Source organism: Drosophila pseudoobscura, chromosome 4 (genome assembly GCF_009870125.1).
Source record: "Drosophila pseudoobscura strain MV-25-SWS-2005 chromosome 4, UCI_Dpse_MV25, whole genome shotgun sequence".
NCBI lineage: Eukaryota > Metazoa > Arthropoda > Insecta > Diptera > Drosophilidae > Drosophila > Drosophila pseudoobscura.
In genome coordinates, this window is record NC_046681.1 from 24,735,947 (window position 1) to 24,750,436 (window position 14,490).

The 14,490-nt window shown below is 49.2% G+C and overlaps 1 protein-coding gene across 2 annotated transcripts; it reads right to left on the reverse strand.

The window, feature by feature from the left end:
* Positions 1-510: 510 nt before the first annotated feature.
* salm (spalt major) lies at positions 511-12,058 on the reverse strand. 2 transcript variants are annotated; one of them, XM_015180733.2, is made up of 4 exons: positions 11,081-12,058; positions 2,723-6,867; positions 2,484-2,560; positions 511-1,664 (listed from the first exon to the last, which is right to left on the reverse strand). In XM_015180733.2, the coding sequence occupies exons 1-4, from the start codon at positions 11,229-11,231 to the stop codon at positions 1,661-1,663; spliced, it is 4,377 nt and encodes a 1,458-aa protein (XP_015036219.2). In that variant the 5' UTR covers positions 11,232-12,058; the 3' UTR covers positions 511-1,660. The 2 variants fall into 2 exon arrangements, with proteins under 2 accessions (XP_015036219.2, XP_002132777.2); XM_002132741.3 differs by having other exon boundaries at positions 2,480-2,560.
* Between the last annotated feature and the right edge of the window lie 2,432 nt (positions 12,059-14,490).

The window sequence follows — 14,490 nt, forward strand, 5'->3', positions numbered from 1 at the left end:
GCCGAGATGGAGACCGGGATGGAGACGTAGATGGGCATCGAATGGAGTTAACCAGAAAAGAAAGAGAAAAAAAAACCCCATCGAAAGCAGGCAGCGAAAAATTTGTTGTGTTGAAGGTAAAATATCAATTTAAAAGGCAATAAAAATATTTCATTGCCTGATCGGGATCGGGATCGGGGCATCGCTCCATTATAGATCAGGTCTCTTCGTGGGTCTCTTGGGGTCGTCGCTGGGAGACTGTCGATATGCCGTTTCGATTTCGAATTAAAAGATTACGATGATAATAAACTTGACTAATCATTTTTATTACAAACCGGAGAGACCATCTGGTTTTTTCCCAGAACCCCGCCCGATCGCGATAGGGCCCCGGGCCATGGGGAAACCCGTGAAAGAAAACAAACGGATTTCATAATTTTTCATAACTTAAATACATTGTACATACATATATATGTATATATTTATTCGTTCACGTTTATTCTTTTCACTTTTTCTCAATCGATTTTACTTGGATTTTTGTGGTGTTTTAATAAATTATGAGACTATGCTTACGAACAGATTGTGAGATACATTTGTATCTGTGTATAAGTTAGGGGTGTGTACTTATATCTAGGGTGGGGGGAGGGGTGGTTTTGTGTCTCGTCTAACGACTAAATTAACCTTGAATCTTAGATACAGTATATTGTATCTTTTGTGGTTCTGTGATATGGAAAGCAATCAATAATTTGTATTTTATTTTGTTTTTTTTTGTTTTTTACATTTAATATCACAATTTCTCATATATAATTTTTAATTTTTTTTTTTTTGTTTGTTTTGTATTTTTTGGGATCTTGAAATATGATTATTATTTATAGGGTATGTACAAGGAGTGGAAAATAAAAACTAATTTACGAGTAGTAGGAAACAAAAGCATCTAAATTTATAGCGTGTCATATTTTATTGCACATTCCAAATAGATTAACCGTGTATCTGTATCTGTAGCTGTGTATCTGTGAGGGGGGATTCGGTTATCATACTACAATATATCATATATATATATATATATATGTAGGTAGGTACCTATTATATTTCTATTTGCATATACCTTAAGTTTTTTTTGCTTTAAATTCGAATTTTGATTTTTACTACGCCTTCGCTTCAGATACTTCAGAGAGGAGTATCTGTGCGGCTGTTGGAACATGAAACGCTATCAGTCTCTCAAAACCAAGCAGTTTTTGGGCTCCATGGCGCCAGGTCTTTAGCTCTGGAACACAAATCGCTTTCGATGCATCTTTGGATACGTTTCATGATCGCCGGCTTTCATTTGTATTGGTTTCTAGCGCGCCCCCGGATCATAAAAACATTGTTTATGAATTCGCATTCGCATTCCCAAATAATATTTTTTGTGGGCAACAATTTATAAATATAAAAGATTTGTATACACCAGCATCTCGGCCCCTCTCTCTCTCCCACTCTCTCTCTCTCTCTCTCTCTCTTTTTGTTTTTGAGATCATTTGGTTTGCGAGAATCGATTGCATCTTGACTGAATCTGAATCTGAATCTGGAGCTGGTTCTGGTTCGGGTTCTGGAACAGCCTTCTTCGGGGAGGAAAGTATCTAGACGTCGATCTAGATCTCGATCGTGATCGTACTGTCTATTTATTCGCGATCAGAGTTCCATTCACTCATCTGTAAAGAGAGGAGCAGAGCAAAAATATTCATAAGTAAAAGGGAAATGATCAGGGGTGTTTTTTGGGGTCTTGGGAGGGGAGGGGTGATCGGTGACTAATTGAAGGAAATAAAAAAGAAGAACAGGAGTTTGAATACAAAAGTTGTGCTGTTTTGGGACTGTTTAAAGGGGGAAGATACAAAAGAAGTGAGGGGAAAATTAATCCGAAAGTGATGATCGAAAGTTATAATAACAAAATGGACTAAACGCAGTTCTTATGGTGTTCTGAGACTGTTGTCTGCGATGGATTGAGGAGAAAGATACAGAATAAGGGGGAAAATAATCCGAAAGTGATGATCAAAAGTTTAAACAAAGGTGCTGTCCTGTGTCTGTGATCTGCGATGGTCTTGAACATGATTTAAGGAGGAAAATGCGTAAAAAGTAAGGGAAAAAATTATCCGAAAGTGATGATCAAAAGTTATCATCAGAAAATGGCCTAAAGGCAGGTGTTCTGGACTGTTATCTGCGATGGTCTTGAAGGAGGAAGATACAAAATAAGTAAGGGGAAAAATAATCCGAAAGTGATGATCAAAAGTTGCGTTAGTCTTGAAGGAGGAAGAAACAGCACAAGTAAGTGCAAAAATAATCCGAAAGTGATGATCAAGGAATGGATTTTGATCCTCAATCGATAGATCATTGACTGCGTAGAGGAGGCTTTGCTCCTGAAACTGTTTGCCAGACTTTTTGGGAGGAAAGACAGCGGATCTTTGATCTGTTGCAAGGGGTGTGCTTTTGGTGGGGATTGTGGGGATTGGATTGATATTAGAAGACTTACATACTTTACTGCACGATTTCTGAAGGTCTCCTGCTCCATGTCCCGGATCTTGTGTGTCAGCATGTGCTGCTTCAGATTGCCCTGGAAGAGGAACAAGAAGAGAGGAAAGCTTCGGTTAGGTCTCTGCTTGAGGTCTCGGGGGTCTAGCTAACAGTCCGCCCGTAGGACCCATCCCACAAACCCCCAAATGGATGGTGGATGAGCGAGAGAGGGGGAGAGAGAGAGAGAGAGATGGCCACTTACCTTGGTGGTGAAGCCGCGATCACAGATGTTGCACTTGAAGGGCCGCTCCTTGGTGTGGCTCCTGTAGTGGATCTCGAGGGCCGAGTGGCAGGGGAATGTCTTGTAGCAGATGCCGCAGGTGGTGCTGCCCCGCACGCCGCTGAGGGCCAGCGGATTGAACGGCGCCGCCGGCATCACCGACTGGGCGATCTGGTTCATCGCGTTGCACATGTTCTGGGTGGTGGAGGGCGGGAAGAGCGGCAGATTGGGGAACATGCCGAAGGGCGGACGGGCGCCCATCAGGGGATTGGGATTGGGCGGACCCGCCGGCCCGACTCCGGCTCCTGCCACATCGCTGCCGCCGCCGCCGCGGGACGGGGGCTGGGGCGAGGTCTGGCGCTGGGCTGCTGCGGCAGCCGCTGCCGCCGCCGCCGCCGCCGCCTTCTGCTGCGCCTCCTGGGCCTCGCGACGCAGCTGCTCCTGGTGCTGGTGCAGGGCGGCCGCGTGCTGCTGCATCTGGTGGTGGTGGTGCTGGGCCGCCGCCGCCGCCGCCACGGCCGCCTGCTGCTGCATGAGGTGCTGGTGCTGCTGCTGCAGGTGGTGCTGCAGCCCCGGGGGCAGGCAGTCGATGGCCACCGACGGGGGCAGGGGCGAGCAGGAGAGCATCGAGGGCGGTGGCGGAGGAGGTCCGTTGGGTGGGCTCCGGGCCGACTGCGGCAGGCCGGGCGGGCTGATCGCCTTCTCCTTGGGCAGCAGCGGCGAGCGGGAGCTGGACGAGGAGGCCGAGGCGGAGGCGGAGGCCGCCGGCGGGTGCTGGGGGGCCGCGCGGGGCGTGAGGTCCAGCGCGCCCTGCGACGCCTCCGAGCGGGCCGGGCTGCTGGCCCGCGTGGACGAGGAGCTCGGCTTGGCGGCCAGGTGCGACTGGGAGGTGGGGCTGGTGGGCGCCGAGGCGGATCCCACAGAGTTGGCGTTGCTGGAGGCGGAGGAGCGGGGCCGGGCGGGCGGATGGGTGTTGACCACGCCCGTGGCGTCGATGCGGAGCTTCTGCTCGAAGAGCAGCGACTTGAAGTCGTCGCCCGACCGCGGACGCTCCCCGGATCCAGCCCCCTCCTGGTCGAGGTGGCTGTTGGACAGATGCTCCGAGGACACGTCGTCGTCGTAGTCGTCCGCGCAGTCCATGTTGTCCTCCATGTCGCCCTGCGAGGACTCCGAGCCGAGGGCTCCGTTGTGCGCCCCGTGGAGGGCTCCTGCGGCGCCCGGGGGGCCGCCCGGTCCGCCCGGCAGGGCGCCAAAGTGGAAGGCGGCCGCCGCGAAGGGATTCATGAAGTGGCCGGGCATCATGGAGGGCGGCGGATCGCGGATCTCGGCCGCCTGGATCTGCTCGGGCGTGAGGTCCGTGGGCTCGCCCGTGTGCAGGCGGATGTGCTGCTGCAGGACGAGGGCGTTCGAGTACTTCTTGTGGCAGACGGGGCACTGGTGGAAGTTGCGCATCGGCGGCCGGATCTTGTGCACGGCCATGTGCGTCTTCAGGTTGCCCTTCGTGGTGAAGGCCCGTCCGCAGATGCGGCACTTGAACGGCCGCTCGCCCGTGTGCGTCCGGTAGTGCATCTGGAGGGCGCTCTTGCAGGAGAGCACCCGGTCGCAGACCACGCACTGGTTGGGGTCGCTGATCTTCTTGTTCTTCATCAGCTCCTTGAGCTTCATCGTCTCCGAGGTGTTCGACACCTCGATGAAGTTCTCCCACGAGTTGTCGTTGCTGTGGGGCCGCGGCAGCAGCGCCGCCATCTCGTGCTTGATCGGATTGAAGAACGGCGAGCGCGCCATGTGGCCGTGGTGCGGATGCCCGTGCGGATGGGGTCCGCCGGCGGCCGGCGACCGGATGGGGGAGTTGTGCTCCGGCGAGAGCGTCTTTCCGGTCGTGAAGTTGAGGGGGAAACGCTCCGCGAAGAAGTCCTCCCGGTGGGGCATGCTCGGCGGCAGCTGGCCGGGCGTCGGCAGGTGGTCCAGGTGCGACTGGGAGCCGGGCGAGGGCTGTGGGTGCATCAGGGCCGGCGGCTGGATGGGCTGCACCACCGGCGGGTAGCCGTGATGGGCGTGGTGGGCGTGGTGGCCGTGGTGGGCGTGGTGGTGGCTGCGATGGTGATTCACTGGCGGGGATCGGACGCGCGGCGAGGGCGTGCGACGCACCTCGAGGTGCTCCTCCTCGTGGTCCTGGGACTGGTGCTGCTCCGAGGACTCCTCCTCGAGGCGCTCCTCCTTGATCCGCACCTCCAGGGGCAGGGGCTCCGGCTCGGGCTCCGTCTCCGTCTCCGAGCGATCGTGGGCCGAGGTGTCCTGCTCCTCGTTCGCCTCCTCCTCCTCCTTGTCCTCCTCCATGAGCTCCGTCTTGACGGGCATCTGGCCGGACAGCATCTCCTCGTCCTCCTCCTCCTCCTCCTCCTCCCCCTGGGGGCGGGGCGAGCTCGGACCCGAGGACTTGCGCAGATCCGTGGGCATGTCGTGGGCGTGCGAGTGGGCGTGGGAGTGCTTCAGGGCGGCGCCTAGGCCCGGCATTTGGGGGAAGAACGGATGCGGACCGCCTGCGGCGGCGCCCAGCGACTTGAGGATCTCCATGGGCGGCCGGTAGAGGCCCTGCAGGCCCGGGAAGGCGGGGCTCGAGGCGAACGGCAGGGGCAGGGTCGGCGGGGCGGCAGCGGAGCTCCCGGACGTGGCCGAGGGCGGCGCCGGCGAGTGGGTGGGCGAGCTGTCCGTGGGCGACATCTGGTCGAGCAGCGGCGGATGGAACTTGTCCATGTGCTCCGGAATGGGCGTGGCGTTCATGGGCACGTGCGGGAACTTCTGGGCGTGCCGCTGGAAGTGGACCTTGAGGTTGCCCTTCGTGGTGAAGCGGCTGCCGCAGACGTTGCACTTGAAGGGGCGCTCGCCGGTGTGCGAGCGGATGTGGATCTGCAGGGCGGAGTCGGAGCCGAAGACCTTGCCGCAGTACCGGCAGCGGTGCTTGAAGAACGGCTCGTTGCGGCCCTTGCCCTCGCCGGCCTTGTCGAAGGCGAAGTCGTCGGCCATGTTGTTGGCCAGGATGCCCTGCGAGGCGGAGTCGAGCACCTCCTGGGCGCGCTTCTGCAGCAGGTCCAGCGAGTTGGGCTCCGGCAGGTCGTCGTGGTTCGTGATGATGCTCGAGGCCAGGTCGGAGCCGAACGGCAGCGGCATGTTCTCCATGTCCTTGAGCTTGGCCAGCGCCTCCTGGGCGTTCTCCTTGTGCCGGCCCGCCGCCTCCGAGCTGAGGCGGCGGCTGGTGGGCGGGCGCCTCATGGCCGCGGCAGCGGCGGCAGCCTCCTCCTGCTCCTGCTCCTGTTCTCGGCGGCGCTTCAGGGACTCGGCGGGCGAGCCCGAGGACTCCCTGAGGGGCACTCCCGCATTGATCAGATGCTGGCGGGCCTTGGCCTCGGCCATGCGGGCCTCCGCCTTCTGGCGCAGCTCCATGTCGGCAATGCGCTCCTCCTCCTCGTACGTGTCTGTCTCGCCATCGTCGCGCTCCTCTGGCTCCCCATCCCCATCCCCATCCGCATCCCCATCCTCCTCCTGGGCCTCGTCCGTGTCCGTCTGCTTGGCCTGGTTGAGGGCCAGCTGCGACTGCAGCTGCTGGATCAGCTGGATCTGGAAGAGCTGCTGCTGCTGCAGATTGAAGAGCGTCTGCTGCAGGAAGGCCAGCTGCTTCATGGCCGCCTCGTTGTCCGCCCCCGTCGATCCGTTGGCGATCGTCTTGGCCGCAAACTGGGCAATGGCCATCTGCATGTTCTGTATGGCCTCCAGGGTCACGGGTGTGGCCCCCACATCCTCTCCTGCCGCCGTCCTTGTCTCTGGCATCTCCACATCCACTTCGATGTCCTTCTCGGGCGCCACTGCCGCCGGACTGGCCGCCGTGGCCGCCTCTTCTGTGTTGGTCAGGGCCAGCGGTGACTGGGGCCTCGAGTGGGCCTCCGGCTCGGAGTCCGGCTTTGTCATGACCAGCACCTTGTTGTTGTTGTCCTCGATGGTCTCCGTGTGTTTCAGCTGCTGCTCCTGATCCTCCTCGGGCTCGGGACTGCGGCTGGGACTGGCCGTGGTCGTGGCAGTGGCCGTGGTCAGCGGCGAGCAGGCTCCATTCTCCTCCTGATCGCTGCCAGTGTCTGCAAGAAAAAGAAGAGCCACAAAGAGTGGAAGTCAAGCTTGAGTTTCTATGGAAAGATCTTCCTTCTACGTGTATGGCCATGCCCCCTCCTGCCCCTCATGCCCCCCTCTCTATCCCTCTTCTTATGGCATATATGACTTAATCGCCTGCCACGAATGTGGCTGCAACTGAATTCAATTACATTGCTTGTTGCAGCATGTGTTCAACCCCCCCCCCCCTCCGCCCCTCCACCACTCTGCCCCTCTATTTGTGGCCACAATTAGTCTTCCCGTCGATCGCCACTTGTTGCCATCGAGAGAAAGCAGTTGACAGCCTGCTTTTGGGCCTGAATCAGACAAAAGAGGCGCAATCTATGTGAAAAATTACTCATGTTTTGCAGCAGAAAAGACTGTGGGGGCCCGGGCCCCCCCTAAGAAACAGTTGTCTGGCGAAATCTCTTTAATTAACAGCCAAAACCCAGTCACAGATTGGACCCAAATCTAAAAAACCAGCAAAAACCCAGCAAAAGTCCAAATAAAAAATCAACTTTTGCCGCACACGCACATAAAATATAATTTATGATAAATCCAGAGAGCCGAACCAGTCCCCCCCTATGGCTATACGGTATATAATAAAACATATTTCTGCACAGAAAATCAAACGAGTTGAGCGAGTTTCTGTTTCTGCCACAAAAGATACACAGATACAAAGCCAGAGATGGAGAGGGATGAGATGGAGGAAAGGGAGGGGGGGAGAGGCCTGCCTGCCTATCAGCGCCATTTGCATATCGATCGCAAAAGATACATTTATTTTTACCGGGAATTCTTATTTATATTTTTTGTTATTTTTATTTTTTATTTTTGTTTCTGCAATTGCATTTTTTTTTTAAGTTCAAAAACGAAACCGCTTCGAGGCGGTGAGGAGTTATGATTATGATTGTCGATAACTGAAGTGTATTTTAATTAATTGAAATTAATTATAATGTTAACGATAAACATTTCAAAACAGCGGCGGCAAATAAAAAATAAAAACAACTGGCAATTATGACGGACATAAAATTGTCTCGAACATGGCTAAGTCATTTTTGCAATTGGTAATAAAATTGTTAAATTTACAATAACAATAAACGGGTAAGGGGGGGGGGTGCTGGTGGGGGCCTCGTTAGAGGCCAATGCCTTAGCCCCCGATTTTTAGTTTTTGATGTTTTTGTAGTTCCTCTGACGCGTGGGCGTCCAAAAAGCATTTAACCAAAATCTATATATATATCCCCCAATCGATTGGCGGCTGCCACTGTGCCGCTGACAACTGTTGGCTCTCTAGATGTATCTGGTATCTCGCAGATAAATAAATATGAAATTGTGAAACGGCCAGGAAATTATATTTCCCATTGTTATAGACGATCTGTGTGTGTGTATACATATATATATAAATTAAATTGTACAAGTTTAAAGGTGGATTAAGTCAGGCCATAAATCGCTTTTGCGTCTGTTTCGCTAAATTCGAATGAATTACGGATATGCGCATGTGAAGCGAATAAATCCTGGGCCCCACAAATATTCATAATTACCGCCAAACCCCACATTAGCCAATGTCAACTTTTTTTTGGCACATATTTTCAACAGAATTTCGTTTCTTTTTTTTGCCAGTTTTTAACCACCTCCGAGTAGGGTATTTCCCTTTGATTTGAGTCCACCAAACCCTCCGATTGACTTGGACTTTTGTTCTGGACTGATTTTTCAATTATTCCATCGTCATATTCAATATGCAAATCGCCTCGAAACCCCGCCGCGAGCGATGGCCTGAGGTGAAACAAATGTTCAGCCAATTGGAAAATGCAAAAAAAAAAAACCAAAACCAAAAGGAAACACCTAAAAAATGTATGCAAAAGTACGGCCAGAGAACAACAGAGTGGCGGCATAATTGAATAATATATATCGTATATATAGCCCGACCAGAGCCCAGAGGTCGGGAAGAAGTCGCGGCTTCCAATTGAATTTCATGTCGAAGTTTTAGGCATAAATATTTGATTTTCCCCCCCTGGAGCAGCACTGGAACTTTGGAGCCCGAGACCCGAGACCCGAGCAAAATCGCATAAATAAAAATAATTAAATAATTAATGTCATTAAGTTATGCGAGCGCGACTTCGATTCGATTACAAAACAAGAGCAGGGGACAACACAACAACAACAACAAAATATAGCAAAATAAATAAATTGATGAGCATTTCCATATGCCATATGGCGTGTACATAAAGGGATCTGTGCATATATATATATATGTACTCCAAATAAATCATATGGAAATGAGCCTCGGCTCTCTGCCTTTCTGCTTCGATTTTCATTTTTTGCGATATTAATTTAATTTTTTATCTCACACCGCACCTCACTAATGAGTTAACATTTATTAATGCCCATCGCTATATACATATAGTATATATATTCCCAGTCATATGTATGCGGTGTATAAATAAAAACCGAATCCATAAGGAAAAAATGTTTATCACCTTTTTAAAGCTTATGGGCAGCAATTTTCCAAATTTAATGGCAACTCATTTGTAATTATGGATACACATATAGAGTATACAATACACATACATAAAAGCATGTGTGTGTGTGGGTATATGCTGGTTTTTATGTACAGCTTTTCCCTGATTAGTTTTCATTATAGCAACAAATAAAATATGCTACAAAAATTGTGTGCCATTTATGTGAAAAACTGTCTTTAAAATATTTATAATAAAAAATAAATTCATAAAAATTATTTCTTGTAATTTCGGTTATGGAAATGTCTATTTTATTTATATTTTATTTGAAATATTTTCCATGTTTTCGAATTCGTTGGACTTTGATGGAAATGTCTATTTTATTTTTATTTTATTCGAAATATTTTCTATGTTTTCGTACTATTTGGACTTTGATGGAAATGCCTATTTTATTTTTATTTTATGTATATTTTATTTGTAATAATTTCTATGTTTTACTTTTCTTTAGACTTTGGCCCATTCAAAAAATTTTCTAAGCAAAGAAATATTTCATTAGAATATTTTTTAGCATATTTCGGTCACTTTTTTTTAAATATTTTTCCCTAAAATATATTTATTTATTTACTTATTAAATGTATTTCTTTTTAAATCATTTTCCTTTGAGGAATTAAGTTTTTTTTCGGGCAAACAGAAATTTAAATATAAATATTTAATTTATAATTTTCTCACAATGCAACAATTAGAAAGTTGTTTCTTATCATTGGAAAATATACACAAATAATTTAAAAGCCAACCATTTCGGCGGCCTAACTGAACCATTTAAACTTAATTAACAAATTTGTCATTTTTCCCTTTTGTTTTTGTGTTTAAATTAGGTGTCTTTTCTGGTTTTTCGGGCCTTAACTGTTTTTCCATTTGCCCTGATAAGACCCCCAAAAAGAGGGCCACCAACATTAATAATTTTGAGAGTGGGCTGCAGTGTTGGAAATATTAAGTTTAAATTTAAATTTAAATGCTGCACAAATCTATGTGGTCTGATGATTATGTTACGCACTGTCTGGTTGCTCGGGTATATAAATTATATTTTGCATTTCCAGTTTTTGGTTTCATCTGCTATTGGCTTTGGGTTGGCTCCCTGCCCCTGCCCCACGCTGCACGATCTCGTTTTTTATGATAAATCAAAAATCAATTTCGTTTTAATGGACCGTCTTAAAAACGATATGATTTAAATATGGCTTCGGCTCCACTTTTGGGAAAGGCACAGAAAAATGTTTCGATATTTTGGAGGCCTCTCGGCAGGCGCGTTTCCTTAATTGGTTTTGAAAGCTTTGGCTTCCATTTGCATATATCTGTCTCTCCGGTTTATTATATTTATTTAAAGTGTTTTTTGCTTTGATGAAATCCAAGTCCATCAAATTATGACAGGGCACAAAATAAACGGGAAATATAGAGGCCCATTCATCAATAAATAGGGGGGAAATATGACCAGCAAGATCTCGAATATTTTGGGCATAAAACACAAGTCTTAGGAGACGAGTAAACCGAGTAAAAGCCAGGGCTCAGACCCACCAAGAGGTCCTTCAAAGACAGCTCTTTCTGCACCACAAATATATAAGAATTTCTATAAAATTCTAAACAATTTCTATAAAATTCTAAACAATTTCTAACAATTCTTAACAATTTCTGGCAGCCTATAAGCCCTATTTTTCCACCTATTTTATACATAATTTAAATTATTATTTCTGCTCACCTTTGTCGGCGCTTCGAGCGCGATCCTTCAGCTGTTTGACAATGCCATATTTCACTGTGCCAAATTGTATCATTTTATTGATGGTCTCCTGGTGATTATCCTTGAAGTCACTACGCATTGCACACAGCACGTTGGACAGGTGATTTTTCATCAAGAGAACTTTTGTTGACCGTTAACTGCTAAGCACTTTCGCTCCCTCTCTCTCTCGCTCTCCCTCTCTACTTTCTCTTTCTCTTTGTATCCTTTGTTTCTTGATTTTGTTAACTTTTGATCATTGCACTGTTTTTGTTTTGTTTTGGTGGGGTTTGAAGGGCATGGAAGGGGGGTGGGGGGACTCTAATATTTTGATCTCGCCCAGGACGGGGGGGATCTCGGCGGCTGTTCGTTTGTCATGCGCGCAGGACGACCCGCTCCATGTCCACCGTTACACCGTTACACCGTTACACCGTTATCGCGATCGTTGCACCGTTACACCGTTAAACCGTTAAACCGTTCAACCGCTGAATGAACCGCGTTCTTTAGATCACTTTATCGTTTTGCCGTCGGCGGAATGAATGCAGACCGCCTTGCCGCTGGCTCTGCTGCTGCTTCGCTCTCGCTCGCTCGCTCGCTCTCTCTGGCCGATCGCTGATCTAAAGCTGCCCGGGCACTGTCATCGCTGGATAGATGGATGGATGGATGGATGGTCAGCGCACTGCACTACGCGTTCGAGGGTTTGTGTGTGTGTTTTGCGGGCGGGGGGGGGCGAAAATGGGAAATAACTCTACGCGATTCACGCGTCACGCATACGCAACGTTGCTCTCGGATTCTAGCGCTGTCGCTGTCGCTGTCGCTGTCGTTGGCTGCTGCTGCTGCGAACGAACGTATCTTTGTATCTGAGCGGTTGTTGCTCGTTCGATGTGGCGCGTCGAACTGACACAAACAATAACCGCCGCACGACCAGACGGCCATCGGTGGCTCGGCTCGGCTGTTCGGCTCCCGGTTCGGCTCTCGCGGCGACCGGTTTTCGTGACACCAACACCAGCAGCATTACATGCGCGCGCTCTCTCTCTCTCTCTCTCTCTTTCTCTCCCTCCCTCTGTGTTACAGCGGCCGCACATCCTGACAATCATTCAACCAACCCACCGCACACACACACACACACACACTCGGTCGGTGGCGGCTCCCTCTCTCTCGCATTTCATATGCAATATGCTCTCCCTCTCACATTTCATATAATTTTTCATATGCGCTCGCTCTCTCACACACACACACACACACAGACGGCGCGCGCGTTTTCCCTCTCATCATAATTTTTATTAAATTGCGCTATCTCGCTCGCACCCGCTGTCGGGCGTTCGGCTAACTGTTACTGTTACTGTTGCCATCGACCTCTTGCCCGTGGCCGCGCAGCGGCAGCAGCCCCTCTCACTCTCACACACACTCGCACTCACACTTTGGCGTTTCGCTCGGGATGCGAGATGCTCAGTCGCAGTCGCTGCGTCGACGTCGCTGCCGCTGCAGCGCTTACCTGTGGGACAGTGGGACATTTATGAAACTTGTTCGAAAAATTATGAGCCACACACACACACACACGCACACAGGCACACAAGGAGAAGACACACGAAGGAGCAGGCGAGAGCACGACTTCCTTCCGGCCTGAGAGGGTCCCTGCTTGTCTCTCTCTCTCTTGCTATGGCCCTCTCGCTCGCACTTTGATTAATAATTTATCATAATTCATACAAAGCCCCCCTCCCCCCGCCCAGACCGCACACAATCACCTTCTCCGACAGCATAGGCCAGCCTGCTCGCACTCAGGCCTGCGCGCCTGCCATTTGTTGCGCGAGCTCTCTCGCTCTCGCTCGCTCTCTCTCTGCCTCGGGTCTCTCTCTCGCTCTTGCCATCCCTCTCTGTCGCTCGCTTTGGCGCAGTTATGAGCGCCCCCCCCCCCCCCCTTGTTTTTGTTGCTTTTTTAATTTCGGTTTTATAAGATTTTCTACAGTTCTTTGCTATTGTTCGTATCGTACCCCTCCCACCCCCCCACCACCTAGCCGCCCCCCGCTCCAATTTTCGATGACTTCGCTTATTCGTCAGTCGTGCATGACGTGTGTGTGTGTGTGCCTGTGTGTGTGTGAGTATTCGTTGAATATTATGAGCCATTCATCAAATTCGTTTTTTGTTTCTGTTTCTGTTTCTGTTTCGTTTTTTTTTTGTGTTGTTTCTTTCGACTTTTTGGGCAACTCCCACTTCTTTAATTATTTTCTTATTGCTTATGCTCGCTCTTTCTCTCTCTCTCTCTGTGCCTCCTCTCTTTCCCGCAAAGACCTGTGGGAGCTGGGCTCTAGATGGGGGGCATTTTTCGTACCTGCTCCACAAATGGGCCCCGAAAAAAACACCTGGCGATAATCCCTTTCGAAACATATGACAATTGAGTTATGATTAATCGAATGGGTATGAATTGTTTCTGGTTCTGATTAATCCAACAATCAAAAACAATTAAAGACCTTAAAAAATTACAAAGCAATTCTTTGCCTAAAAACAGATGTTAATCCAAGGATGGATGGAGGGAAAGTAATGTTTTTTTTGGGTAAAACAGAACATATTCAAGCAAAAGACCTTGATTTAGGAATTAAACAAGTAAGAGGTTTAAAATATAACAAATTAGTAAGTTTTAATGAACCTTTAATCTGTGAATGTTAAGGATAATTGGGCTTTAAGCGAGTATTTATGGAACTGATTCCGGAAACAGTTGCCGCCGAAGTTGGGAAATAATCCCATAGCTTTAAGGGCTCTAAAAGAACTTCCCATATGGATAAATATTTATGAAGTTTCTATACATGATTTCGATTAAATTCTAGAAATTCTTAGTCCAAATGGGGCTTCCAGGGCGGGCAAAGAATTCTCTAACTTATCGACTGGCTTCCTTGGGCCAATAGGAAAAAAACCCGTAATAAATACGAATGGAAAAAGGAGTACAACTAAGCATTAATAAAGCTTTCCAAGCTGACGGCTAAGGCAGCGCCTTTGCTCCTGGCAGCGCTGTCATAAATTGTAACGGCAGTGGAAGAGGGGAAGAGAGAGAGAGAGGGAGAGTCGGAGAGCAAAGCAACAGAGAGATAGAAACAAACACTAAAAGTAGGGAGAGCACAAAAAAATAGCAGTAAAGCCAAAGAAACAATGAAAAAAAGAAGAAGAAAAAACTGTGAGCTGGAAAAAAAGTCGAAAGCCAATCTCCGTGCCACCTTGCGCACCAGTAAGAAAGCAGAGCAGCGGCAGAGCGGAAGCGCAGCGAACGGTCACGAGGGAGCGGGAACACCGCCTCCATTTCCAGCCACTGTGTGTGTGTGTGTGCGATGGGGTTTGTTTATGTACAAGCCAAATACATAATTCATAACGCTCATATTCGCTCATTTTGCGCCGTCGCCGTCGCC

Coding starts and splice junctions, on each gene's coding strand:
- salm (XM_002132741.3), bottom strand. CDS start 11,231: ATGAAAAATCACCTGTCCAACGTGCTGTGTGCAATGCGTAGTGACTTC. Junction 6,868..11,080: donor CGCTCGAAGCGCCGACAAAG/GTGAGCAGAAAT, acceptor TTTTTCTTGCAG/ACACTGGCAGCGATCAGGAG. Junction 1,665..2,479: donor GAAATCGTGCAGTAAAGTAT/GTAAGTCTTCTA, acceptor CTCTCTTTACAG/ATGAGTGAATGGAACTCTGA.